The sequence below is a fragment of the Gavia stellata genome, chromosome 12, assembly GCF_030936135.1.
Source record: "Gavia stellata isolate bGavSte3 chromosome 12, bGavSte3.hap2, whole genome shotgun sequence".
In the NCBI taxonomy this organism is placed as follows: domain Eukaryota; kingdom Metazoa; phylum Chordata; class Aves; order Gaviiformes; family Gaviidae; genus Gavia; species Gavia stellata.
The window spans coordinates 372,831-397,920 of NC_082605.1; the positions used below are offsets into that span (position 1 = coordinate 372,831).

At 55.8% G+C, this 25,090-nt stretch overlaps 1 protein-coding gene across 1 annotated transcript in view; it reads right to left on the bottom strand.

Moving 5' to 3' along the window:
- LOC132317896 (maestro heat-like repeat-containing protein family member 2B) overlaps positions 1-25,090 on the bottom strand; it is a 52,346-nt gene that overhangs the window by 19,714 nt on the left and 7,542 nt on the right. The window contains exons 14-31 of the mRNA XM_059823402.1: positions 24,793-24,952; positions 24,389-24,429; positions 23,960-24,101; positions 23,239-23,291; positions 22,709-22,816; positions 22,350-22,469; positions 22,042-22,164; positions 21,074-21,222; positions 20,768-20,852; positions 20,345-20,412; positions 19,643-19,727; positions 18,736-18,859; positions 17,924-18,033; positions 16,572-16,663; positions 16,167-16,329; positions 15,678-15,874; positions 14,930-15,067; positions 14,620-14,731 (exon numbers count right to left, since the gene is read on the bottom strand). Of these exons, the coding sequence (XP_059679385.1) occupies positions 14,620-14,731; positions 14,930-15,067; positions 15,678-15,874; positions 16,167-16,329; positions 16,572-16,663; positions 17,924-18,033; positions 18,736-18,859; positions 19,643-19,727; positions 20,345-20,412; positions 20,768-20,852; positions 21,074-21,222; positions 22,042-22,164; positions 22,350-22,469; positions 22,709-22,816; positions 23,239-23,291; positions 23,960-24,101; positions 24,389-24,429; positions 24,793-24,952 (2,070 nt within the window). The remainder of the gene's footprint in view (positions 1-14,619; positions 14,732-14,929; positions 15,068-15,677; positions 15,875-16,166; positions 16,330-16,571; positions 16,664-17,923; positions 18,034-18,735; positions 18,860-19,642; positions 19,728-20,344; positions 20,413-20,767; positions 20,853-21,073; positions 21,223-22,041; positions 22,165-22,349; positions 22,470-22,708; positions 22,817-23,238; positions 23,292-23,959; positions 24,102-24,388; positions 24,430-24,792; positions 24,953-25,090) is intronic.

Consider the following 25,090-nt stretch of genomic DNA (forward strand, 5'->3'; position numbering starts at 1 on the left):
GGTTAAAATTCCCCAGTCCAAAGCTGAAGCAGCCGGCTTGGGTAGAGGCAAACATGCAGTTATTTGACTGACATTATGTATGTGCCCAAAAGCACGGACCAATTGCAATATCAGGTTTGAGGAAAAACCCCATCCACAGGTCATCAACAATAAAATACTCAAACTATATTTTACCAGCATCATGGTTAAAACTTTCAGTTGCCAAACTATCATCAAGACTATGAAAGCAAGTCAGATTGTTAGAGCTATCAGCAAGCCTTTAGGACACTCCAGCTCCATGGAGGAGAGGCCATGGTTCCAAGGGCAAGTTGTTGTCTTCAATGTTTCTGCAAGGAAAAACAAAAGAGAACGCTTGGTCATATTGTGACCGACAGAGTTAAGTTAAAAGGGCGGTACCACCCGTCTGGTACTAATTTGGTGTATTTTCCCAGAACTGTCCTTTGCTTCCCAAGCATAGAGATTCTTTGGGGTTAATAATACCATTGCCACTGTACCAGTCTGGGGCAGTTTGACCATTACTGGTTGGCCCACATAAAGCCCTGTAGATATTCCCCTGGTTTAGCAGGTACTTTAGGGACGATGGTGGAGGCTGATATGCAAAAAGCCCGCATCCTCAGGCACCCATCTCCACTCCACCAATTATTTAAGTGATAGGTGGCATTGGACAATCCTAAGTGCCACCCAGGTTTATAGCTTTTAGTGAAAATTATCCGTATTCCACACTAACCCACATTCAAATCCTAGTAGGTACATATGGAAGATATGACTGAAAGACAAAGAGCAGGTCTGCAGTTTCCCATGCCAGCCTTCATCTTCCCATTGTGGCTTGTACAACACAGACCACTCCTCCATCTTCCAAGCTTCTATTTCTATGCCACCTTCAAAGAAAAACAGAGGATCTCCTGAAATTTACCTTGCTGTCTTTGGGGATGAAAAGAAAACAAACAAACAAACAAACAAAGTACAGAACAACATCATTTAGAAAATATTCTATAAGGCTTTGCAATGTAACACATACCATTAGGTGGTGCAAGTGTAAAGACAAGAGAACAGAAGAGGGACAACAGAGAACACACCCCCAAACCTACCGTGATCCCAGTCCCTTGATTTCCAGCACAGGGTCTTGGAGGGGCTTTAATTTTTCCAGCACTGTAAGTAGCTCTGAACAGAAAATAACAAGAGAAGGTTGTCAGACATCTAGATCTGTCAGGAGGGGGAAAAAAAGAAAGACAGAGAAACCCCACCATTGTCATACTGTTTTCAGTGAAGAACTTGGGACACTGACAATTGGGTGCAGCTCCCTGCTTTCTGCTTGAGGAAAACTGTCTTCATTGACCTTAAGACCAAGGGGGAACTGGGAGAGTGAGAATAACAGCAGAGGAAAAGGGGCAGGTAACAGGGTATGTGTTTTGAAACTGTATTACTGAGACCCTTCTTATAATAGCAATACTAATGTATTTTTTCTTTCTTTAGTAACTAGGTGTGGACTAACAGTAATTCGTCCATTAGACTTCACATTTCAGAGACACTAATAAGAAATTCTTGACATTACATATAAGACCTGTTTCCTTTTCACCCTTAACAGGATTTTGAGCAGAAAAGATTTCTGACCCATGTAGCTCTTTCAGCAAGTTATACAGATGCATAATGTCAAAGGACATATTTTTTTTGCCCTCTCTCATACCCTCCATACTTAATGCAAGAAAGACTGTAGCCACACCGTCTTCTCTTTTTTCCTTCTTCCTGGTAAAAAGAGTTGAGAAGTTGATGGACAGATTTTTGCTTATATTTAAAGTTTTCAGGACAATATTCAAAATGTCTTTTGGATAGCACTAGGCACCCAACATGCAAAACTAAACCAAGCTGTCACTTCCTGTGTTCAGTGACTTATGAAATTTTCAAGGCATGCTTGACTGTGTGCATACATAATTTTATCCTGAAAATGACAAGAAGACAAATGTTTCCTCTAGACTGGCTGTTCAAGTAGAATTTAAGCTAATTTTTTTCCACTTTTAAAATATATTGCTTTAGGAAGAGCTTACTTTTACAGTCTGGGATAAAAATCACACAAAATATGTTTTCGCACATTCTAGGCCTTTTTTGGTAACTGCCCTAGAAGCACAGAATTCCTTCTTTTTCCCCCTCTTAATAAGAGTACGGGAAAGAGAATGAAATACATCTGTTCATTATCACACGCAACAGCAGTTACTTGGATAACTAGTAAGTAGCTGTATGCACACTTTGCATCAGCTGTTTTAGTTGTTACGTGGGCAACATGGCTTGTGCTAGCCAATGCCTACGGAAAGAAAAAGCGTCTTTGTAAACCTTGCTCTGGAGACCACTGATTGCTGAATGAGCATCGACACTTGAAAACGCATCACTAAATTTTGATATACCGCTTGCAAGTAATCAATAAAAAAACCCATAAAAGTCAATTGTTGGTCAGTAATGCTCTGGTAAGTTTCACTGCCTACCACACTGACTTTTATCACAGACCTTCCTTTGGCTTTTCTAACATTTCCTTATTTCTGAAAACGTCAGCGGCTAACCATGTAACATAACTAAAAGAAATTGGCAAGGTTATTACAGTTGTGGTTTTTAAAAAAGGGCAGCTGGAAGGTTTTACCCTTTACTTCCTCATCTCTCTGAGAGCGGTGGCAGGGGGAGGCAGGAGCTCCCCAACCTGCGAGCGCGGCCCAGGATGGGCAGTGGGCGCCTGCTGGGACACCCGGGCCTGCAATGCCCCCTTCCTCTCCAAGGCCTCCGGCCCTGCCCACCAGCCAGCTAGGCAGGGACAGAGCAGGCCCTCGGGGGCAATCCCTTAGGGACGCCGTCCCCAGCCCCGCAGAGGTGCTCATTCCCGCTGCCATTTGCTCTCTCCCCTCCAGCGTGCATGCTGTGTCACCGGGCAGAGGCTGACGCAGATATCTGTGGGCACAAACTGGAGAAGCAAGGGCTCTGTGCCCATGAATTTTGGCTGGTGAGTTCCTCCGGGGCTCCCTCCAGCTTTCCGTCAGGCAGTCGCTGCCGCACTCGCCTCATCAGCTCCTCGTCTTTTCTCTCCTGCAGTTTTTTGCCAATGGGATGTTTCAGCAAGGGAGTAGGGATGGGGTTCACCTTGAGGATATTAGACACACCATCAAGCGGGCAGCACAGAAGGTGCGGACCTGACAAGAACAGGGAGGTTTTTGCCAAGAGAGGTTTGCTGGAGCTTAGCCCGGACCCAAGGAAAGAAATCCCAGCCCTTCCAGCCAGCTCTGGGACAAAAGTCTTGCTCCCGGCAGCTCCACAGAAGCTCCAGCACAGGAGCCTCGTCCACCAGGTGGATCTACGGGGTGTGACCCAGCAGTGGCCACATCCTGCACCCTGCCCGGAGGTGTGGGGCTGGCGGTGGAGGCCCTGAGGCTGCCGCTGATGGGGGCCGCTGTGCTCCTTCTAGCACTGCCTCATTTGTGGTGAGAGCAACAAACAAGCAAGGAACTCACAGTGACACTTCCCAGTAGCCAGTCACAGGCAGAGCCAGAGCCGGGCGAGGCCTGGGGCTCCTTCAGACCTCCTCTGACCTCCTTGCCATCACCGGGGGAGGACCCAGCATTCTCACCTTGCCCATCCCTTTCCTCTTCTCCCCAGGTCCTTCTGCTGGGAGCACCACCCAGAGCAGGCAGTGGAGGCGGCTCCGGAGGTGAACACCACCTGCCTCATCTGCCTGGACCTTGTGGAGAACAGAAAGTCCTGCGACACCATGGTGTGCCCAGCGTGCAAACACGCCTGGTTCCACAGGGGCAGCTGCATCCAGAATCAGGCTATCCACGCTGGCTTCTCCTGCTTCTGCTGCCTGCGTTGTCAAAATGAACATCGATTTCTGATGGAAATGCTCACCATAGGGTTCTGAATCCCCAGGAGGTTGGGTTTTTTTCCTTCCCAGCTCACAAGAAAGGAAGGTGCAAGTGCTGTGCCACGCCAGGGACTGCCTCTGCAGGCCTGCCCCTCCGCTGTCCCGTGAGTCTGGGCTTCACCTTCACAGAGGAGTTGGCAACAGGGCCGGGGGGGAGGGAAAAGCAAGGATGCCCTGCATCTGCCTTGTGCAGGGGCAGCAGGGGCTCATCTATTTTCCCTTCCGTTGCCAATGTTACCGAACATCTTGAAAAACAACTGTCAAAAACAAGCAAGAAGAATGTAAAGAAGATACTTCACAACAAATGCACCTGGCACTTAGACGTATTAAAGATATAGGCTGTCTTCACTGACTCTCTACTAACTAGCAATAACGATTAACACAAGGACGAATCTTAGAAAAATAAAATGGGATGCCAAAACAGTGCCCTAGAGTTAACCTGTCTCATTATAATCTCATTAGAATGCTAAAGAACACACCTCCTAGCTAGAAAAGCCCCCAGCCCAATTAAGCCCCCTACTCTCTGAGCATGCGTGGTGAATTAAAAGAGAACTGCAACTTTAAGATGAAGTAAGAAAAGTATTAACCAATAGTTAATTAGGGGGTAGAACCAGTAGGCGTAACTAACTTTGTTAATTGTTTTAAATACCTGTCATGACTTTAACCCGGTGTGCATGTTAGGAGGAGCAATCCCCCATGCACCCAGCTGCAATAAACCAATGTCGGCTTTTTAAATTATCATTTGTTTTGGAGAGTTTTCTTCGTTACAATTTTCGGTAACGTCAAGAGGACCACCATGGGAGGACGATGGTGCCTCTGAACAATTATGAGAGAGTCACAGCCGCTGCGATGTCAGCGAGTGCCTTTGTCCAGGAGGCAGGGAGTAGGCAGAGAAGAGGGGTAAGTTGCCAAAGCTGCACCCCGAGGCTCTGTAGGGGATCTCTCTCTTGCCAAGGGCTCGAAGGGGAAGGACTAAGTACAAGAGCTCTGCCACGCATTCCCATGCTGCGGCCACTTTGTCCTCACAGCCACGAGCCCGTTTGCTTTCCCAGGCCCCGGAAACTGCTCCTGTGCTGCTCCTGCACTGCCGAAGGCACCCACAGACGCTGCTCCTATTTGAGGAACAGCACGGCCAGCTGGGAGTGCAACAGTTGTGCTGGCCTGGGCACCGGTAAGAAGGAAAGCGCCCAGGGCCTTCCAAAGGTCACAGAGAGCTCCCGCACGGACACGAGGAAGCTCCCTCGTGGGTGCGCCCTGCCAGGCCTCTGGACTCGTTCAGGGCCAGCGTCAGCATGCCCCGCTCCGCTTCTCCTCCACCGAGGGTCCCTCATCGGGTCCCTCTGCTCCACAGTGCCTGGGGCTCCCGAGAGCCAGCGTGACCAGGGCGACAAAGGCGGTGACAGGACACGGGCCCCACACGGGGGCTGGTCACAGGCACAAGAGCCCCGTGCGGGGTGTGGGCAACGGGTCGGGCCGCTCCCGCCCGGACACCTCCGTTCCCCGGCAGTGGACGGCTCTGGGCGTTGCACCCTGAAGCAGCTGGGGGACGCTCTGCGCGTTGCACCCGGAAGCGAGGGGGCCGCTGTCGGCGGTTTCACCCGGAATCGGCGGCGGGTTCAGGCCTCAGGGCCGCGGCGGCGGCTCCGGCTTAGGCGGCTGCGGGGTGGCGGCCCTGCCGCTGCACAGCTGAGTGGGGCAGCCCCCGAGGCACCGTGTGCCGCAGGCTGGCGTGGGGCGGTCTGGAGGGGCGTCTGGGACGCTCGGCCCTCCTTCTCCAGCAGCAAAGTGTTGGGGGGGCGCAGTAATCTGTGGGCGGAGAGTGCGGGAGAGCAGCCGTCGTGTTCAAGTTGAAATGCATGCAGCTTTCAGCGATGCATTCAATGCTAGATGCACATAAACAGAGAGGAATTTCTGTACTATGCCAAAGGAAATAACATTGAAGTGATGTGTGTCACAGTGTTGTGGCAATAAAACGATGCCAGAAGAACAGTGCGTGTCATGTCTTTGCTTAAATGGCAACTCTCGCTTTATAGGATGGTTTTAGGTGCTTTTGGGTGTTGGGAATTCTTTTGTCTCTACTTCAGACACAGAATGGGTGGAGTGCCGCACGCTGAGTTGGGGCCACAAGAGGTAAGGAAGAAGTTGTCGCTCTGGGTGACATGAGTGGCTGGCACTTGTGCCGTTCAGCGATCCGCTTACCTGTGTCGCTGCCATTCGCTTTTGAGTTCAGCAGTTGCGAGTAGCTACAAGGCTACTGCAATGTTAAAGCAGTTAAGTCAAGTAGGAAAACTACGCGCAGGAGGGAGGGATGGGTTTATTTCACAACAAAACCCACTTCACTCGGAGTCTTGTACTCGGAAGCATGAACGTGCACATGTGCAAGTGGTCCATGCACACCATCAACATCGAGTCCTGAGAAATTTAAGGAGCTTCAGATAACGATTAGCCAGGGCTGATAGGGATCAGCTTGAGAGAGGTGCAGTGCCACAAGGAACTTTAATAAGGCTGTATGACACAGCCAAGCAGCCAGTACAGCTTGTTCCAAATGCTGATCTTCAACAGCACAGAGATTCTGTTTTGAGTGCTGCTTCCCAAGTGTCCTGGGAAAACAGACTCGACTAAAGTTCATGCATGCAAATGGCTCAAGGATGAGAATCCAGCAGGCTACTTGGGTAGTTTAAGAGAAATGTTCATAAGTAATGCAGGAATAGAAAACCCTATGGAGCAAGCAAGACCTGCACTTGTTTCAGTTTTTCAATATATCGCTTTCCAATTTCAAACCTAAGGGCAAATTCCACATTGGGCAAAATATTTTACTGTGATTGATTTAACAGCCGCATTCTTTAGTATTCCTATAGCAGAAGACAGCCAGCATCTGTGGCATTTACAGGGAAAGGCCAACAACTAATGTGGACCCGCTTGCCCTATGCGTTCACTGGGTCTCCTACGATATTCTCCCGTTTGCTTAAAGATGACTTGAAAGATACTATATTACCTAGAGGTTCTACGCTCGTACAATACGTAGAGGGTTTGTTACTTGTCAACAAGACATACGAAGATTGCTTGAAAGACACTATTTGTCTATGTATCACTTTAGGAGAAAAAGGTCACCGTGCATCTCTTTCTAAGCTTCAGCTGTGTCAGCAGGAAGAAAAATATTTAGGATTTATATTAAAAGAAGGGCAAAGATTAGTAGACCTAGAATGGGTCTAGACTGTTGTAGAAATACTTCAACAGGTAACAAAGAAACAACTGCGAGGATCTTTAGGCCCAGTAGGATACTGCAGATCCGGGATACTGGGGCTAGGGGAGTTAAGCAAGCCGTTGACAGAAGCTACCAAGGCAGAGGAAGTGGAGCCAATATGGTGGGGTCCAGAGAGAGAAAAGGCTTTCCAAGGTATAAAAGGCACTTTAGCACTTTAGGGTTTTTGTGTGTGCTGATGATTTTGTCTGTTCCTGACAGTTGGGTGCAGAGCTTTGGTCCCGACGGCCTCGCCGCCCTGCCGGATGTCTTAAAAAAGGTCCAGGAGGAGAAAGACGCTGCAGGATGAGGAGTTGATCGAATGGGCATCATCGCTGAGTGCCTGCCATAGCTTCTGGAAAGCCACAGGGCTCGTTGCTGCTCCGTGCTCTCCCTGGCTTTCCTGGCACAGCCCCACAGACGTGGAGCTCTGCGTCCATTTCTGTTTCCAGTGTTCTTAATCTTCCTGTCTCTTTCCCCTCCCCATGATTGTTCTCCCTGTGTGTTCAGCGGGGTGGCCGTCCTGGTCCCAGGGTGCAAGGAGAATGGCTGGTGACCACATCAGTGGTGCACACCACAACACTGTGGTGAGGCTGGGGAAGAGCCTCAGGTCCCTGGTGACTGCAGACGATTTTCCTATGCAGGATTCTTACTGTGTTTGTATATGGTGTGGTTGTGTGAGGAGGGAAAGAAATACCGGTTCAGTGCGGTACAGCCAGGGAGGGAGGGAAAAGGAACGAGGAGCAGGGCAGGTTGCTCATGTGGGGAGGAGGCAGTGGTTTGTTTGGGGGCTTAAAGATCTCTTCTGAGATGGAGATGGGGCTGTGTGTGCTTGGGATTGAGCTGAGGGATTCCTGTGAGTAGGGGGGGCAATTGATAGCAGTGTGAATCTTGGCTGTATTGGAATTCAGTCTGGTGGTTTCCTGCATCAACAACCTTTCCTGCTGTCTTTTGGAGGTAAGAGCCAACTAAGGTGGAATCTCGGTGTGACTGTTGGTGCTGAAGTTCTCATCGTAGCCATGCTCCTTCGGTGGCTCCTGGAGTCTTAAGTTTCACCGAAAGCCTTTCTCTTGCTGGCAGCGTGTGGTTTGAGACGCATCTCTCCCTTTCTTGTCACTCCTCTGTCCCATCAGACAGAAGGGTAACGTAGATGTTTGGACAAGGTTTTGGAGCCAGTGTTTTCTCATGGTCATTCCTCAGAGCACACTCAGTCACGAGGCATTCCCATTCCCCTCTTCTTCAGAGCTGGCCTGGTCTCAGACGTTGAGTGCAACTTTCTTTTCTCCTTAGTTTGGGAGCAAAACACCGCTGGGTACAAAAGAGAGGATGCTGCTCCTGGCAAGAGCTGTTGCTATCAAAGTCCCTTGCGTGATGACAGATGCTGCGAAGGGTCTGTGTACCCCCTGTGTCCTGCCTCAACCCGTGTTCATGGTGGTAGAAGTCCTGTCTTTTGCTGCGCTTGAGCTTTCGACTCTTAGTGGCCTCTCAGTGGAGGCTCTCTTCTGAGTCTCACTCTTCATTTTACAACGGGTCTGCACTTGCACAATCCTGTGCTGGGTTGTAGGGTAGCTGCCGATCCTCTCTCACTGCAGCTGTGGGCAGGTGCTGGAGGCTTTTACTGGAAGAGCAGAAATGGATGGAGTGGAGCGATTCAAGCCCGTCTTGGGTGGCCTGGAGAGTGGAACCTCGGTGGTGCTGAAGGTACATATTCCCTCAGGGTTTTGTGGACGTGGCACTTGGAATCTAACGCAGGAGCTGGAGAGCTTGAAGCGGGATGAATTTGGTGTGGATGCCTTTGGCTTTACTGCTTTTTTTTCTGCTGTGGCTTTGCGTGTTGTCCTCTGACCTCCTAGTAAGTCCTGAACCACTGACTTCCAGTCCACGCTCAGAAGGTTTCTCTTTTGTGCGTGTGGTTGGTTGTTTCTTTCAGGTGGCCTGTATGCAGCTGAGCAATGCCATGATCTGTCCTGCTGGTGAACTTGACTTGGGAGTTCAGATTCGTACTGAGCTGATGCATTCAGGACTTCATCACATCCCCAAGGTAAGGAGCTGCCATCTTTCCTGTCTCCCCATGGAGTGTGATGGCCCCACAACAGCAGCACAGCTGTTTTCAGTGGGAAAACCCCAGAAATGCTGTGTTTCTAGCGGACGCAAAGCAAGGCTGGTCTTGTCAGATCTGCTGCTGCGATGAGACATGCTATGTTGCGGGCGTTTCAATATCCTTCTGGCTGCCCACGCTTGCAGGGACTTTCAGCTCTGAGCATGGGTTTTTGTTAAATAGCGATAGTGCTTTTTACTGGAAACCCGTGACGGTGATCTCTGTCTGTGAATGTGCAGTTTGCCCTCCCTTCTGGGTCTGTTTCTAGCCTCAGCTATGTGATTACGTGCTCTTCCTAGGGCGTTATTCAAACCTGTGGGCATATTATCAATATACCTGATCCAGACCATGTTACTTAAAGGTTCACTGTGAACCCTGAAACCCTGTCGTCTTAGAATCATAGAATCATAGACTAGTTTGGATTGGAAGGGACCTTTAAAGGTCGTCTAGTCCAACCCCGCCTTGTAGTGAGTAGGGACATCTTCAACTAGATCAGGTTGCTCAGAGCTCCGTCCAACCTGACCTTGAATGTTTCCAGGGATGGGGCATCTACCACCTCTCTGGGCAACTTGTGCCAGTGCTTCACCACCCTCATGGTAAAAAATTTCTTCCTTGTATCTACCCTCTTTTGGTTTAAAACCATTACCCCTGGTCCTACGCAACAGGCCCTACTAAAAGGTCTGTCCCCAACTTTCTTGTAAGCCCCCTTTAAGTACTGAAAGGCTGCAATCGGGTCTCCCCAGAGCCTTCTCTTCCCCAGGCTGAACAATCCCAACTCTCTCAGCCTGCCCTCATAGGAGAGGTGTTCTGTCCCTCTGATCATTTTCATGGCCCTCCTCTGGACCCGCTCCAACAGGTCCATGTCTTTCCTGTCTTCCAGCAATGCACTTCAGAGGCCTTAGCCTGTGGCTCAGTTGATACTTTCTCAATATTGCAACGCCATCAGTTTTCATTGGGTGTTTTTCGGTGTGCTTACGGCATTGACAGGAGCTGTGAACACTGGAGAAAGAAGAGCTGAAACTGCAATTGGATATATATGAAGAACAGTGTGGGGAAGACTCTGAAGACCCGTGGATTTGTTTAAATGAGACTCATACTCAGATGCGATATCCTTTAGCTATATGCTGGGCTGTGGATGAGCGTGGGAAAACTGACCTTCCTAGAAGTTTTCTCAGCTCAGCCGCCGCTCTACCAGAACAGGAAACGTGCACATATCCAAGCCCTTCATGCTACTAGGCAGGCATAGGATTGCATGTGGGTTCAGACAGAGATTTCCATGGAGTCCTCCGGTCTTTAGGGAAGGGGTGTGTGGTGGGGTTGGGGCAGCGTGGTTACCCCTTAAGCCAGGTGAACCCAGACATCTTGCTGTTCTTGGGCTGTAGTTGTTATGAAATTTTGCATGCTGGTTTGTCTGACTCTGCCTAAAGAATAAGGGAGCGGGTAAGGGTAAGGCTGGTGCTGCACCCTGCAAGAGAGGTTGGTCTGCTTCTGGAGCTTGTGAGCATCAGGAGGCAGAGCTGGCCCCCAGTGATTTGCTACTGCGTGGGCCACAGCTTGCCGGGTGTTTTCTGTGTTTAGACTGGCCTTTTAGGCAAGCTGTGGCTTGCCTTCTGGGCAGCACGATGCAGGTGACGTTTCTGTGCAGCGTATTCAGCTTTTTGGAGGTGGCCCCCAGAGGGCACGTGAAACAACGGCTGCTTTACATGAATATCATTTTGGAGTATTTTCATCCGTCCCCTTTGGTGTGTGAATCTGGGGAGAATAGCAGTCTCTGTAATGGACCTTTCCCCCTGCACAGAGAAATGCCATCCCATGGCCGTAGCGTGGGATGTGCCACAGCTGCAGCTCTTTGCGGTTGTGGGCGTAGACTAACCCTGTTCAGGAGGGTGACCGGCTAACTAGTCACCAGTTCCCAAAGACATGCCATCCTCAGACTGTACTAACCAAACACCAGGACGCATGTCTCATCTCGGTCTGGAAGGTGAAGGAGGCAGCTGGTGGTTCAGGCGTGGCTTTGGGATGGGGTGGGCAAGAGTAAAGAAGTGAGAAAAGAGCATCCTGCTGCCCTGCTAACTATGGGGCACTCCTTGTGATGCGAGACTCGGACTGAAACCTTGTCACCCCTGCCCCCAGAAGTGGCACCTGCACTCTTTCCATTCCATGGTCAGTTCTGAAACAGGTCTGTCCAGCTCCCTTAGGAAAAGGCTCCTTGGCTGGCACCTCCACTTGGGGAGAGGAACTGCCCCTCAAGTCCAACTCCTGCCTAGGGCTGCCTCCGCCTTCTGCTGAGACACCCGGAGTGTCCCTTGGAGAAGCTGTACATGTCTGTGGTGGGGACATCTGTCCAGTGGAGCTCCCCAGCAGAGGGTCCCCTTCCATCCCATGGTGACCTGGGAAGCCGAGTCACCAAAGGCAAGGCTTGCTTTAGTCTTGCTTGCAGGTCTGGAGCTTAGACAGCTCTCCAACCTCATTGTTCCAGTATCATCCCTCTCTCCGCATCTGCCCTCTTGATGCAGCTAAGGATGTCATTCTCCAGTCTGAGGAGCCAAAAAGGACCGACCCCAACTGTCCTCCCTCCTCTGCCAGGCCCAGCCTTGGAAACCAGCTGGTTGCATCAAGGAGCTCTATCAAAGGGTGGGAAGTTTAGGCAAGGAGCATGGGGAGGCATGTCCCTAGTTCTGGGGGAGGGGTCTGAGACAGCATTCCCAGAAAAAGTCACGGACATCCCTCCACACACCCTTCCCTCCCTCCATCCCTGACTAGTCAGGCAGCCCCAGCTCCAGCTGTGCTCCTCTGGCTCCAGCTGTGTTCTGCCCCTCGCCTTTCACCTTGGGGCGCAATGGGTGGGGAAGCCGCCGTGCATCCCAGAGCCTTCCTTCAGCCCTTGGATGAGCAAATTTCCCCTCTCACCCCCCCTTCCTTGCTGGAGAGCCCTCAGCCATCTCTGCTCCTCGGGGCTCAGGGTGACAGGGCCGGCCCATGGTGGGAAGGCAGGGAAATCTGTTGGCCATTGCGGGGACGCCGCAGCTGAGGTGGTGTTTGTCCTGGCCTCTGGAGGGATTTCTGCCCGAAGTTTGGAGAGCAGCAACAGGGACAGCCACATCTGAGCGAGTCACCCGTGGTGCCTGTTGTGCTCCCGGAGCAGGGAACGTCCCACAGCCCAATCTCTGGGTCCCAGCACCCCAAGAGCCTGCCCCCCCCGCCCCAGCCCTCCGCACACAGGGAGTGCCTGGGGACCCCTCAGCTCCCACAGCGGTGGTGTGGTGCAATGGGACAGTGCAGCCTGGCCGTGCTCTGGGGGACCGCGGCTGCAGGACTGGGGCCGCGCTGGCCTGGGGCTCCTGGGGGCACTGGGCCCCTGTGGGCCAGTGTCACAGGCTTTCCCCCAGCCCCCGACCCAGCCCAGATCTTGGCTGTGGGGCACGCACAGGAGTGGGGCAGGAGGGGGCTGCTTGGGGGGAAGTGAGGTGCCAGGAGTTATGCTTGTACTTGTTCAGAGGAGACTGTGCTCTGTAAATAGCCCGTCTTCAGCGGCTGTTGGGGTTGCTGCTGTTACTGTTACTGCTGTCAGGAGAGCTCATAAAACAGGCTAGCAGGCAGAGCTCAGCCCCTTTCAGCTCTTGCCTACTGGAGCCTTCCCACTCCACAGGTTCATCTGTTTTCTGGGCCTGGCCTGATATGAGAAATCTCCCCCAAAGACATTTATCTCCAGAGACTCCACTCTGCAGGGACTTCTCTCCCCGTGTCTCTGGCTTCTTGGTCCTTTGCTTTCTTTCAGGTGATGCAGCTGAACCAAGGTGTTTGGTCTATATGAGCAGCAACTCAGGGAGTTACCGGCAGGGCTGAGAAGCTCCGTGGGGTTGGGAAGAGGCTCAGACCGTTGGAGGGCAGCACAAAGCCTGATGTGCAGGGAGCCAGGGCTCACACGTGCCTCGAACTGACCTGCAGCGGTGGGGGAGGACAGGGGTCCCTCTGAGACACCCTCATACAAACGCCTGCCACCGGAGAAGGTCCAGCTCGGTCGCTTGCCCCGCGCCTGACACACTCACCTCCCAGGACTGCCAGAGCCCTCAGCACTGCCGGTGCCCAGGGAAACCCCCAGCACCTCGGCCCTTGCTGGTGCCCCCTCCACGGCAGGACCCACCCCCCAGCCTGGTGTTCCACCCAGTCAGGGGCTCGACTCCCTCTTCCAGCTCCATCCTCACCTCTGTCAAGGAACGTGACTGTGCAAGGCGGGAGCACGTGTTTGAGCAAACTGTGCAGAGTCTTCAGTTCGGATCACACGTCTGGTAGGACCTCCGGGACAGGGGACCAGAGGCTTACATGGGCTCGCAGCAGGGCCAGGGTGCCCAGCAGCCTGAGAGGTGAAACCACATCTCTGCTGATGGGCTCCCTGCGTGGAGCTGCCCCTGCCCCACGCAGATGTGCCCAGGCCTGCCGGGGCTGGGGAGCAGCACCAATGGGGCCTGTGTTAGTGGGCAGGGGTCCGATGGGCCAGCCAGAGCCCTCTGCTATGCTCTGTCCCTCTGCTCAGCCCCTGAGCCATAGCTGACCCTTTAAGATGCCCCCCGACATTCCCCACTTGTCCCCCAGTGCCCCCCTTCTGCCCCCTGCCCACGCTCCTGTAAACTTCTGTGCCTCCCTTGGTTCCCCCCACCCATCCCCCAGTGCCCTCTACTCCCCCCAGTGCCCCCCTTTTCCCCTGCTACCCACACTGTGTCCCTGGGCAAGTGCCGTCGGGGGTCCCAGCATGGTAGGACACCAGGGGGCAAAGCCTGCTGTGGTGGTATGGTCAGGCCTGTCCTGGGCTGTTCCCTGCACCACCCCTTGCTGGTGCCAGAGGTGGACATGCCGTGGTGGGAGGGGTGGCAAGGGGATCCCCATGGGCAGTGGGAGGGCACGGCAAGGCCCCAGGACCCCATGGGGAGAGCCCTGCTCTGGGGTCTGTCCTGGCATGACTCCGTTGTGCCCAGCCCAGGAAGATCCGAGAGGGGCCATGCAGCTGGCAGCCCCCAGCCTCGGTGTCACCCACATGTGGTCCCACCAAGCACAAGGGTGCCATCAGGGAAAAAAAAAAGATACAGCACCCTTTAGGCATCTTGTGCTGAGCTTTATTTAATTAACTCCTTGGTGCTGGCTGGGGCCAGGTATCGTGGAGAGACTCCTCTAGCGCCTGCCTCACTCGTGGCTCCTTGTTGTCCTGCAGCCCCGAGAGCTGGAACGACACAGGCAGTGCCGTGGGGACCTGGTCCCGGCCAGGCGCTCCCCTGGCTGCTCCGCTCCAGGGACCTTTTCTCCAGGGATCTTCCCACAAAAAAAGACATCCCAAGGAGCAGGATCTCGGTAAAACCCTCTGAACCCTTCCCTCCCCACCCCCTGCCTTACCTCAGCAAAGAAGGCTGTAGCTGTCACCCGCAGCTTAACTGAGCACGAACCCAGCCATGGCAAGAGGTTCTTCACCAGCCAGGGGGAGACGAGCCCAGCCTGGAGCAGGACGCTGCACAGGGGACACAAGCGAGGGACACACAGTTAGCCAGGAAGGCCACAGGCCGGGTCTCCAAAATTCACGTGCACCGATGCAGACACTATTCTTTAGCTCAGGACGGCTTCCCAGGCATGCCGGAAGGGTCCCCGCAGCCATTTCCCTGGGCACAGCTCCGCAGGAGGCAGCCAGGTGCATCCTTGGGGCTCTTACCTGGTCAGGAGACGCACCCCCTCAGGGTGAGCCAGGGCGTCTTCCAGGCGAGCCCACACTGACTGATCCATGAGCCGCTGCATCCACGTCTGCGCCATGCATTTGCCTAGCACCAACTCTATAGCTGAAAGGAAAATCCTGGCAGAAGAAACAAACCAGAAAATAAACAAACACAAACAAAACAAATCAAAACAACACCACCACCACAAACCCAAGGAAATCTCAAATCACAGCAAGTTAGGGGAATACTTATCTTCAGCAGAGCTAAATACCCCTGAGATGCTGCTTCACAGCCTTCAAGACTGCAGCTAACGACACTGGCATTTTCATCATGCCCCAAACCCACTGACGCAGAGGAAAACCCACGCTCCTAGGCTTACTCCATGCCCGATACTTGCCAAGGCAACACCTAATACCTCTTCCCACCAGCATTTTGTGAAGAATGACACCAGTGCCCACGAGAGCCTCTGCTCCCAGCGGGGGCCCGTGGAGGGAGTGCAATGCTGGTGTGCATGCAAGGGTATGCAGGAGGCAAGATGACAGCCGTCCGCAGTACGGGTTGCCTAAGACCTTCCTGCCTGGGAGCTGGAGTCTCCCCATGAAGGAACAGAAGTAAAACCAACCATGACGACCGGTTTGCACATCTAGGAAGCGGGGCAGGTGAAGCACTCCCTCAGCCCCACAAAGGCACGTGCCTTGGCGAGGGGAACCGAAGCCAGCCCCTCCATCTGCCCCTGTGGCGCCTTACCTGCAGGGCTTCTCCTCAAGCACCTGGCCCTCGAGGAACAGTTGTCTCCAGCCTTCTCCCAGGGGGGAAAGCAGCCTCTCCTCGTCCAGCATTTCACTGGCCCACCTCAGGAGGCTGGGAAGGAGGTGGGGAAGCAGCTGCCTGAACTCCTCCATGTCCCTCAGGGCAACCACGACCTCGGAGATGGCACGGGTGATCTGCAGAGAAACGTGACCAAGAAGCACCTGTTCAGGCAAGGCCTTTTCCCACCAGCCTGGTTCCCCTGCCTGCCTGGGGCAGGGGGGGTTACTGTCCGCAATTGTCACTTCTGCGACAGCCTTGTGGCTCAGGAGCACAAGACTGTGCCGGCTCCCCACACTGCTTGAGGCCGGCCCAGCACAGCGCCCTGGGAGTCTCCAGGGGCTTCTGCAAAGGGCACCTGACTCCCTCATGCCGAAGTAAGAGTTAGCAGGTGCAAAGCTGCAGAAACATGTCTGCCGTTGAACGTACCATCACAGTCTCCAGAACAGTCTGATGACTGTGCTGCTCACAAGTGCAAGAGCAAGTCCACAGGCGGTTGTTTCCTGCTCTGTTTAGTTTCTCCACTAAGCACCTCAGGACCTGAATCACAATGGTGCTTCTCCCCAGGGTCCTCCACAGCTCCACCGTGTCACTGCAAGGGAAGAGACGTTCACCCCTGAGCCCGTATCCTCGCAGTCCTGCAGTGCCCTCAAACCTCCTCATCCGCAATGGGGCTTACGACGCCCCACTCACGGCAGAGACACAAGCATGCAGGCTTGCAACACTCAAGACTGTTCAGGCAGGAAAAAAAGTCCTGCTTCTCAACTGGACCACCCCAGGGCAAGCAAGCTGCAGGGTCTCTGACTACAGCGGGGAAGCGGGTAGTGCACGTACCTGTCCATGGGCAGACCCTTCTGGAGGAGACTGCTGATGAGGGGCTCCTGGTGAAAGCGGGCCCGGAGCAGGAAGGGCCTGTGGGTGCTCTGCTGCATGTAGGTGCAAAGGGTCTTCAGGATTTTTGGCACCTGAATGGAAGAAGAGGAGAAAGAAGGGTTCGGTGTATCCTTTATCCCCTCCTGCGGGGCCCAGACACAGTCATTCAGCACATGAGCAGTGCCTGCTCCCTTGAGTCCAGACCTAGCTCGAAACCTCACCCCTTCCACCCTGCCTGACCCTGGCTCACATCTGGAGCTGGATGTGCTCTTGGCAATTGTGCGCACGCACGCACGCACAGGCATGCGTGCACTCACTCGCATGTGCCTGGGCCCAACTGTATGAGCAGCTGCGTGCCCTTGTGCACACAGAGGACACAGACACGTTTCACACCCAACACTTGAATACCTCACCCCACCTGTTTGTAGCGATGCAAGAGCAAAAGCAAACACCACAGTCGCACATGGAAAGCAGCGACAGCAATGAACAAGTATGCAACCTATGGAAAACCTGGCATGCCCAGCAAAGCTCAGAGTAGAGGAAATTGGGGAGCAGGGAAGAAAGAGCAGGGTGAAGTGAGTCCCAGGGCAGGGAGGACTGACAGTGACCCCAGAGGAAGGGGAGGAACGGCAAGGTCGGTGCCTCCTAGTGCCTCACTCGTGGGAAGGACGTGGACAACGGGAGACTTTGGACAAGAAGTGCCCATATCCTTGTCACCAGCTGGAGCAGACCCCAGCAGCAGTTGCTAATGCCCGGCTCAGACCATCAGTAGCCCCTCGGCTCGGCACACAGGTGGTGTTTCTTGAGCCCATGCCAACTGCACAGGCTGCAGTGCAACAGCCGACAGGAGAAAAGACAAAGTGAAATGGGAAAAAAGATCTGCTTTACCTCCTGGAGTATTTCCTTTCTGCATTCCTCCAGGAAGACAAACACCCACTTCTGCACTGCTCTTGCACGTGTGGGTGTGACATGCAGCAATCTGTCCCGGACAGCGGTCAGAAAGTCCGTAGCCTGCGCTAGAGGGATGCATTTGCAAACAGCCTGGAGAGAAGTCAGAAACAGGAAAGACCATGTCACAGCTCTGCTCCAGCAATTCAGAAAGGAAAGAAAACTTGACGGGACTGTTAGTTCGTCAGTCACGGAGGAGGCAATCACTTTTTCCTCTGCTGTGCACACGGTGCTGTTTACATCTAATGCGGCTAAGCGATCTGGACAGCTTGCTCTGGAGCCAGCAAGAGACTCTGGAGGGGAGCAGGGAGACATGCAGGAGCCCAGGAGCTGGGCCCCCACCCCGCTGTTTTGGGGCCAGTTACCTTTGCTATTTTGGTCCAGGTCTCCACCGGAATCTCAGTGTCCGGGCTGTTCAGCTCCTCAGCCAGGCACCTGATCTCATCTGCCTGAAACACCGCCTTCATGGTCTTGGCTGGAACAAACACCAGGAGAAAAGAGGAGTCACGTCTACAGAAACGCAACCTCTGGCCCTAGATACTGCTAAAAGAGAACCCAAGGGGTGGCAGTGAAGGCCACAGGAAAACCCGGGGCCCTCCTGAACTCAGTGCAGCAGGATTTCCCGAGCCTGATAAATGGCTGACAAATCCCCGGCTGGAAAGAGCCCTCTTCCTCTGGGAACCTTCTGCTGGGGCTTCAGGGTTTCAGCAGCCTCTGCTCCTAGCAGCTGCACCCCCTGTTCACACACAGGCCACCATCGTCTCTGGGAGGCAGGGAAACCTCCCCGGGACTACCTCAACACAGGCGGACCTTTGCAGCACGCTCTGGGCCTGCAGCTCAGAGCCCTCCTCCCTGCCCAGTTTGCTCTGGGCAACAAATTGGTTTCCTCTCTTGTGCTTGGCAGGATATTTCTTGCCTGGCAGCAATGAGTTTGGAGACTGCCTAGGGAGCTGCCTGTCTCTCCAGGCTCAAGGCAGGGAGCGAGGGGGAAGGCACCCTCTGAAACGTCAGGGACCTAATCCGAGCGAGTTCTCTGACCACTCTCTGTCTCTCCTTGAACATGGAGGGGGACAGACATGGAGGGGGACAGTCCCCAGCATTGGTGACAACGTCCTGCTCTCAGACAGCAGTGGGTGAATCAGGCTGAGCAAGGCTGGGAAGTGCCTGCTCTCCTCACCTTGCATTTGGAGAAGGTAGCCAAGGCATACCCATGCCCTCCGGCAGGACATGGCCAGGCAGTCGCTGGTCAGAGTCACCAGCAGTCCCACCAGGGAGCCGAACTGCTCGCAAGGACGTCCTCTCTGCAGGGGAGAGCAGCAGGAAAAGGGTCGCAGGCAGCCCCAGCACCCGCTTGCCTCTGCTCCAGGAGCAGCAACCGGGCAGATGCAGGCAGAAGGCCTGCCCCGTAATCCCTGAAGCCCCGAAACCCAGCACCCAGTTGGGCAGGGCTCCCTTCTGGGGCCATGAATGGTGGGAAGGGGGCACCAGGGTACACGGAGGGGCTCTACTCACCATGAGCTCAAATAGCTCCTTGCGAGCTCCCAGCAGATGGGCGCAAAACCGCAGGGCTCTCTCATGCTCCCATCCTTTGGCTGAGGTGAGCCAACCCTTCAGGACCTGAGGCAGGGTGCATCTCTCTCACCACAGGCATCTTTCTCTCCCTGAGATCCCTCTCCCCCTCCCTCCTTCTCTGGCCCCTTCCCAGCATGGCTCCCGGCCCCACTCAGTACTGGCACTGCAGCCTCCACCGCCTCGCTCTCTCCAGCCGCCTCTGCCTTGAGCCAGCTGCTGCTTCCCTGCCGGCGTCTCCCCGCTCCAGCCTTCCCCCAGGCTGCTCTCACCCAGCTCAGGGCTGGCTCTGGGCTTTCCCTCCGTCAGGGCCCACTGCTCTGCCTGGCCTGAGGCTGCAGTGGCCGGGCGCTCCCGTCCCCCAGCTCATCCCCTGGCCCGGGCCAGACACACAGCCTCAGAGCGAGAAGCCAAAGCCCACTTTCCCATAGGAAAGGTATCCATCTCCTAACACCCTCTAAGGCCTCGACCCTCTGCCCCTGCGACACTTTCCCTGTTGCCCCATGGCTGCTCACATGGATCACGTCGTCAAAGCCGGCAGAGGTCTCCTCTGCCTCCAGAAGGGTTTCGATGAGATGGCCCAGGTCTTCCATGCCTCTCCTGTGCAAAAGCTGAAAGCAGGAAAGGAGAGCTGAGGTTCTGCATCATGGGGGCTGCCGGGGCGCACTGAGGTGGGATCCTGACCCAGGGGTGGGCAGGCACTGGCCGGTGGGTACCTGCATGTTCACAGCTGCCCTCACTGTCTTCTTGCCCTTTTTCATCCCCTCCTTGGAAGGAAAGGACAAGACAGTCTGGCAGCACACTGCCAGCAGCTTGCGATTTTCCTCCCTGCTCAGAGGTGGCCTCAGCTTGCTGGCCAGAGGGAAAAGGAAGAGAAAACAGAAAGGGGATTTACTAGCCCTCTCCAGAGGGGCTTAAACCACAGCTGGGTTCCTCTTAATTGAGCACCCCAAATCCAACACCCCCACCCCATGCCAGCAAGCACTGCCTTCAGCGCCAGCAATTCCTGCCTCCTCCCAGGCAGCAGGCAAACCCCCACCCCCAGGTTAAGGAACCCCGGGGGCTCCCTTCCTGTGGGAGACACCCAACATGGGGGACACCCTCCCACTCCACAGCCCCAGCAGCTCCCGGCCCCATGCTCAAGGCCACTGGGGCTGCCCCAGCCAGCTGGGATGGGGCACACCAGGAGTCCCCAGAGCCCGGGGAACAGACCTCACCTCAACTCCCCTAGGGCCTGGAACACTCCATATACCAGGGAGTCCCCGGGCTCCTCCTTTATCCAGTCCTGCAAGTCCCAGAGAGAGAAGCGCAGAGTTGGCAGTGCACAGGGGCACTGGACAGCCCTCCCGTCAGGCCTGGGCAGACACTGCCCCGTCACCCCCACACATCCCCAAAGGCACCGCAGGAGGGACCCTGCTCCCCAGCCACAGCCACCCAGCACCAGCACTCAGGGGCCTCACCAGCTCCGGACACAGCTCCAGGAGCTCGCATGAAGCCCAGAGACCATCGTGCCTCTGGGGAAACGAGTCTGATGGCGCAGCCCAAAACTCCCCCGTGAGATTGCCCTGGCTACGGGCACTCACCAGCAAGGTCCACGTCGCCTCCTGCTTTAAGGAGAGCTCAAAGCTGCCGCAGTCGCCCACAGCCTGGATGGCACAGCTGACCTCAGTGATGCTCTGCACCAGGGCGAGCTTGAGCTGCAAGTCCTGAGGCCAAAGAGAGCAAAGCACCCCTTCAACTCTTTGAAGGGCTGAGAGGTGGAAGAGGAGCATGGGCAGGGGAAACCCATGGCGGGGTTGCCTCTGGACGTTGAGGACAAACCCTTCCTTGGGAGATCTTCAGAAAGAGACCATCCATCTCGGTGCACCCCAGCCCCGAGGGGCTGGACCTGGGACACCCAGGCATCCCTGCCCTGCATGCCCCATGCTCCTACCCTCTGTTTAGCTCTGGAGAGCTGCAGGATGTTGCCCACGATTTCTTCATTCACACGGGTGAGCAGCTGCTCCTTGGGGGCACGCAGCGCAATGCCGCTGTAGGTGCACATGAGAGCAGCGCGAATGGCCTGGGCTCTCTCCATCTGCTGCTGCTGCTGTACCTGTGTTGACAGAGATGCCCTGAGACTCCTGCAGGCTCCTGCAGCAGGCCTTGCCCTGCACCTTCCCCAGCTCCTTGCTTCCCTGGGCATCTCCCAGCAGCTCCCCAAGCTGCTCCTCGAGCTGCAAGCTCTGGGGCTGGGAGCTGTTCCCATTCCACAGCTTGGTTTCTCGCATGGGGATGGGGACGAGGTGCAGCCAGCATCGCACACACTGCTGGCTCTTTTACCACTGAGTTGAGAGGTTGGGGAGCTGCCTGGAGCCTTTCTGTGGCAAGGTATCTGACACAGCCTGTCATGGTGCTGCTCAGAGACGTGCAGCCCGTGCGCGTCAGGGGTGCGGATGAGCCCAGTCTGCTCACCTCCCCAGGCCAGGCTGCACCGCTCTCTCTGCAGGGCCCTGCCCTGCCCTGAAAGGCGTCCCCATGGCCCCGAGGTGGGGGGAGCAGAGCCAGCGAGACCTCGCCAGGCTCCTGCTCCCAGCCTCAGCTTAGAGGAAGCGGCAGACTGTCCCACCGTGCCCACCCCATCTTGTTGCCAGCTCCTCCTGAAGTTAAGTCAGGGGCCACGTGGCTGCAAGCAAGCAACTGCTGCAGCTGCCCCAGCTGGGTGGCTCTGATCCACCCGGTGTCAAACCCCGTCCTTTCCAAAGACACCTCAGGGGCCCCAATGCCAGGACATCCCCTCTGAAACACAGGTCTCGCGTAGCTCTTACAAGAGGGCTAACCTAAAGGCAGCTGCCATGGTTTGGCTGCTGCAGGTGTAGAAGTGGAAATAAGGCCAAAAAAGGAAAGCCAAACAGCAAAACCCTGGATCCCTTACCTTCCAGCCCATGGAAGTCTGAGAGAACCCGTCTCTGGTGGAGGCGGTGGAGAACATCATCACCGCATCCAAGACCAGGTGGAAGTGGCTCTGGGCAGCGTGGGACACAACAGAAATCATTCCCTGCAACCACAGAGAAACAGGGAGTCGGCTCCAGCCCAGGCACTCAGCTGTGGTCAGCAACAACGGCCAGGCAGGACGTTGCAGCAAGGGGGAAACGGCAGCAACGGGGAAATCAAGGTCTGGAGCAGCCCTCCCTCTCCCCCAGGAACAGGCAGCAGATGCTCAGGACATGAGCACCACCTCACCTGGGCCTCAGACAGCTCCATGGGGTTTGTCTCCTGGAGGAACCTCAGCACCTGCCCTTGGACGTGTCTGAGGTCCCGACAAGCTGCCAGCGCTGTCCCAAGAGCCTTGTACAGGAAAAGCTGAAAGAGAAGAGGCCAAGCCCAAGATGCGGTCACGGCCCAACCTGTCAGGAGAGGGCTGGCCCCAGGAGGACCCAACTGCCCCCGGGAGCAGGCGAGGCCGGCCGCAGTGCCAGGCTGTAGCCAGCCACTGAGGCAAGCCAGGGGGAAGCGCCTTTTGGGTGCCAGGGAAGAGGAAGAAGTGGAAACCGCCTGCGTGGGCAAAGCACCCCGGCCCCCACATGGGGCAGGAGACACACCTTCTCCCAGGAGCCGGCGGCAGAGCTGCCCAGCTGCTGGCTCAGCTCCTGGCTCAGGTCCACAGTCCAGGCCTTGTCCTCGATGGGCTCCAGCGACGCTCGCAGGAACTGGGGTGAACAGGAGAGGAAGCCCTTGGTCAGGGCCCTTTCCACACTCACATGTCCCGGGATGCTGCTGGGGGAGAGCTGCCGGGAACGGCAGACTCTTCCCCTGCCCCACCCAACCCTCTTTTCACCAGCCTCCCTCTTCTCTTAACACCTCAGGTGAGACCCCCCGGCACACCAGACATAGAGGAGGAGGCAGTGCTAAGGCGTGTGCCACAGCGTTAGAGGGCATTAGCCATTAGCCGTGGCACCTCTGCAGACAGCAGCTCCTCTGAGCGGGCAGGAACCTACTGCAGGGGGAGGCGCAGGGCGCTCAGGAGGTGCCCCCACCTCCTGCTGCCTACACAGGCAGCCCTGAGCTTCCTCCCACTTCTGCTCCCTCTTCGCCCCCTCTATTTGTGACATCCCCTCCAAGGATGCTGTACCTTGAGCACACGGTGCTCCCACTCTGCAGAGTCCAGGCAGTTCCCGGTTTTTCCTAGAAAGCAAGAGGAAGCTGCTATTTAAGCTCACACCAAAGGCGAGCCCGGTGGTCTCCTCTGCCATCAGACCTCCCAAAAGTCTAAGGCCATCAGCCTAGAAGGGGCCTAGCTATGCCAAAGCCCTTGCGAGGCCCAAGACACAGGAGGGATCCCAGGGGCATTTGTCTGACCGCAGCAGATCCCCACTGCTTGACTGCAGCTCCCAGAACAACTCCGACCACTGAGTCACAGCACGCACCAGCAACACACATTTTCTCCTTAATGACCCACCGCTTTTTACCCACTTGCAGCCCTTCTCCCAGGCTATTGCCCAGGACGGCTGCTGCAAACCTGGCCTGGCCTGGAGACTTGGTCCTCCAAAGCCAGGGGCTGCACCCCCTCCAGGAGCACCAGTCCTGTCCCTCCCCCAAACACCGTCCCGGGCAGGCCGGGGGAGTGCCACCAAGACCTGGCAGCCAAGGGGACAAAACCAGCCCCGTCCATCCCCTGGGCCGAATTGACACTGGGGGACGGCTGCCCCCAGCCTCAGTGCTGGCTCCCTGGACGGGAAAAGGCAGCAGAGCAAGTGCTGGGGAACTGGGGACAATTCTCCTCCGTCATGCTGGGAAGCTGCATTTTCCTGCCCCTCTTCCCTCCAGCCTCTCTCTCCCCACCCGCACTTTACCTTCCAGGTACTGCAGCAGGAGGGGGATCTCAGTCGCCCACGCTGCCCCCAAGGCTCTGTGGATCCTGCGGTGGAGGGCCTGCAGCAGCTGCAAGGCAGCGACTGCACGTTCTGCACTCTTGTGAGGAGCCGCCACCACCACCTAGGCGAGGGCAGGAGAGAAAGGTCGCTCCTGCTGCCAGAGCCGCAGCTTCTCCCAGGAGGGAGGGAGGGAGCTCAGCACCGCTCAGCCAGCAGCGGGCAGCTGAGGGCTTCACCCGGGGTGCTGCCAGCCCGGAAAAAGGAGTGGGATCCCCGATGGGCTCGGGCAGACTCGGGCATGCTGCCTCCTCCTCCGGGGCTCCCAGCACTGGCCTCAACGGCATCTGCCCCGGGCTCTCCCACCACCCCTGGCCAGGAAAGCTCTTTCCCCAGGGCCCCACTACTCACCAGCAGTCGAGCCAACAGGGCCTGGGGAGCCGGCAGCCGGGCTGCAGGGAGGAAGAAAGGCCGGGTGAGCCGACGAGCCCCCACCGTGCCCTGCCCCTTCGCGCCTCCAATGCCTCGCACAGGGCTGAGGGCTGAGAGCAGCTGCGCTGCTACAGCGCTGGCCTGGGGGCTCCCCAGGGCTGCCCAGCATGAGATGAAGGCAGCTCCAGCGTGGCCAGGAATGAGCCCCGGCTCACCAGGAGAGCGCTGCGAGCAGGAGAGGCGGGCCTCTGCGCCAGGCAAGGGGCAATGCAGGGCCTGCCCTTTGCTTTTCCCAGGCTCCTGCTGAGGGCTGGAGGGGCGCAGGGAGACACGGATTGGCCCAACCCCCGGCCAAACCCAGCAGCGCTCACTGGGGCTCTTACCTTGCTCCTGGGAGTCCACGGCATCAGGCTCCTCCTCTTCTTCCTTGCACCCTGCTCTCTCCCACCTCTCAACTAGGGCTCGGAGACAGCGGGAGAGTGGGATCAGCATGCCACTGTACTGGGCTGGCAGCACGTACTGCAGCAGCCTCGGCCACAGGAGCTGCAGAGAAGAGGGCAATTCACCGTATTGGCATTTCCACTCAGCTCGAAGACGAAAAGGGCAGTCTGTGTTTCCCTGAGCCTTGTGCACTTCAGCACACATGAGGGGAGAGGTTCAGGGCATGGGAGAGCATGAGGA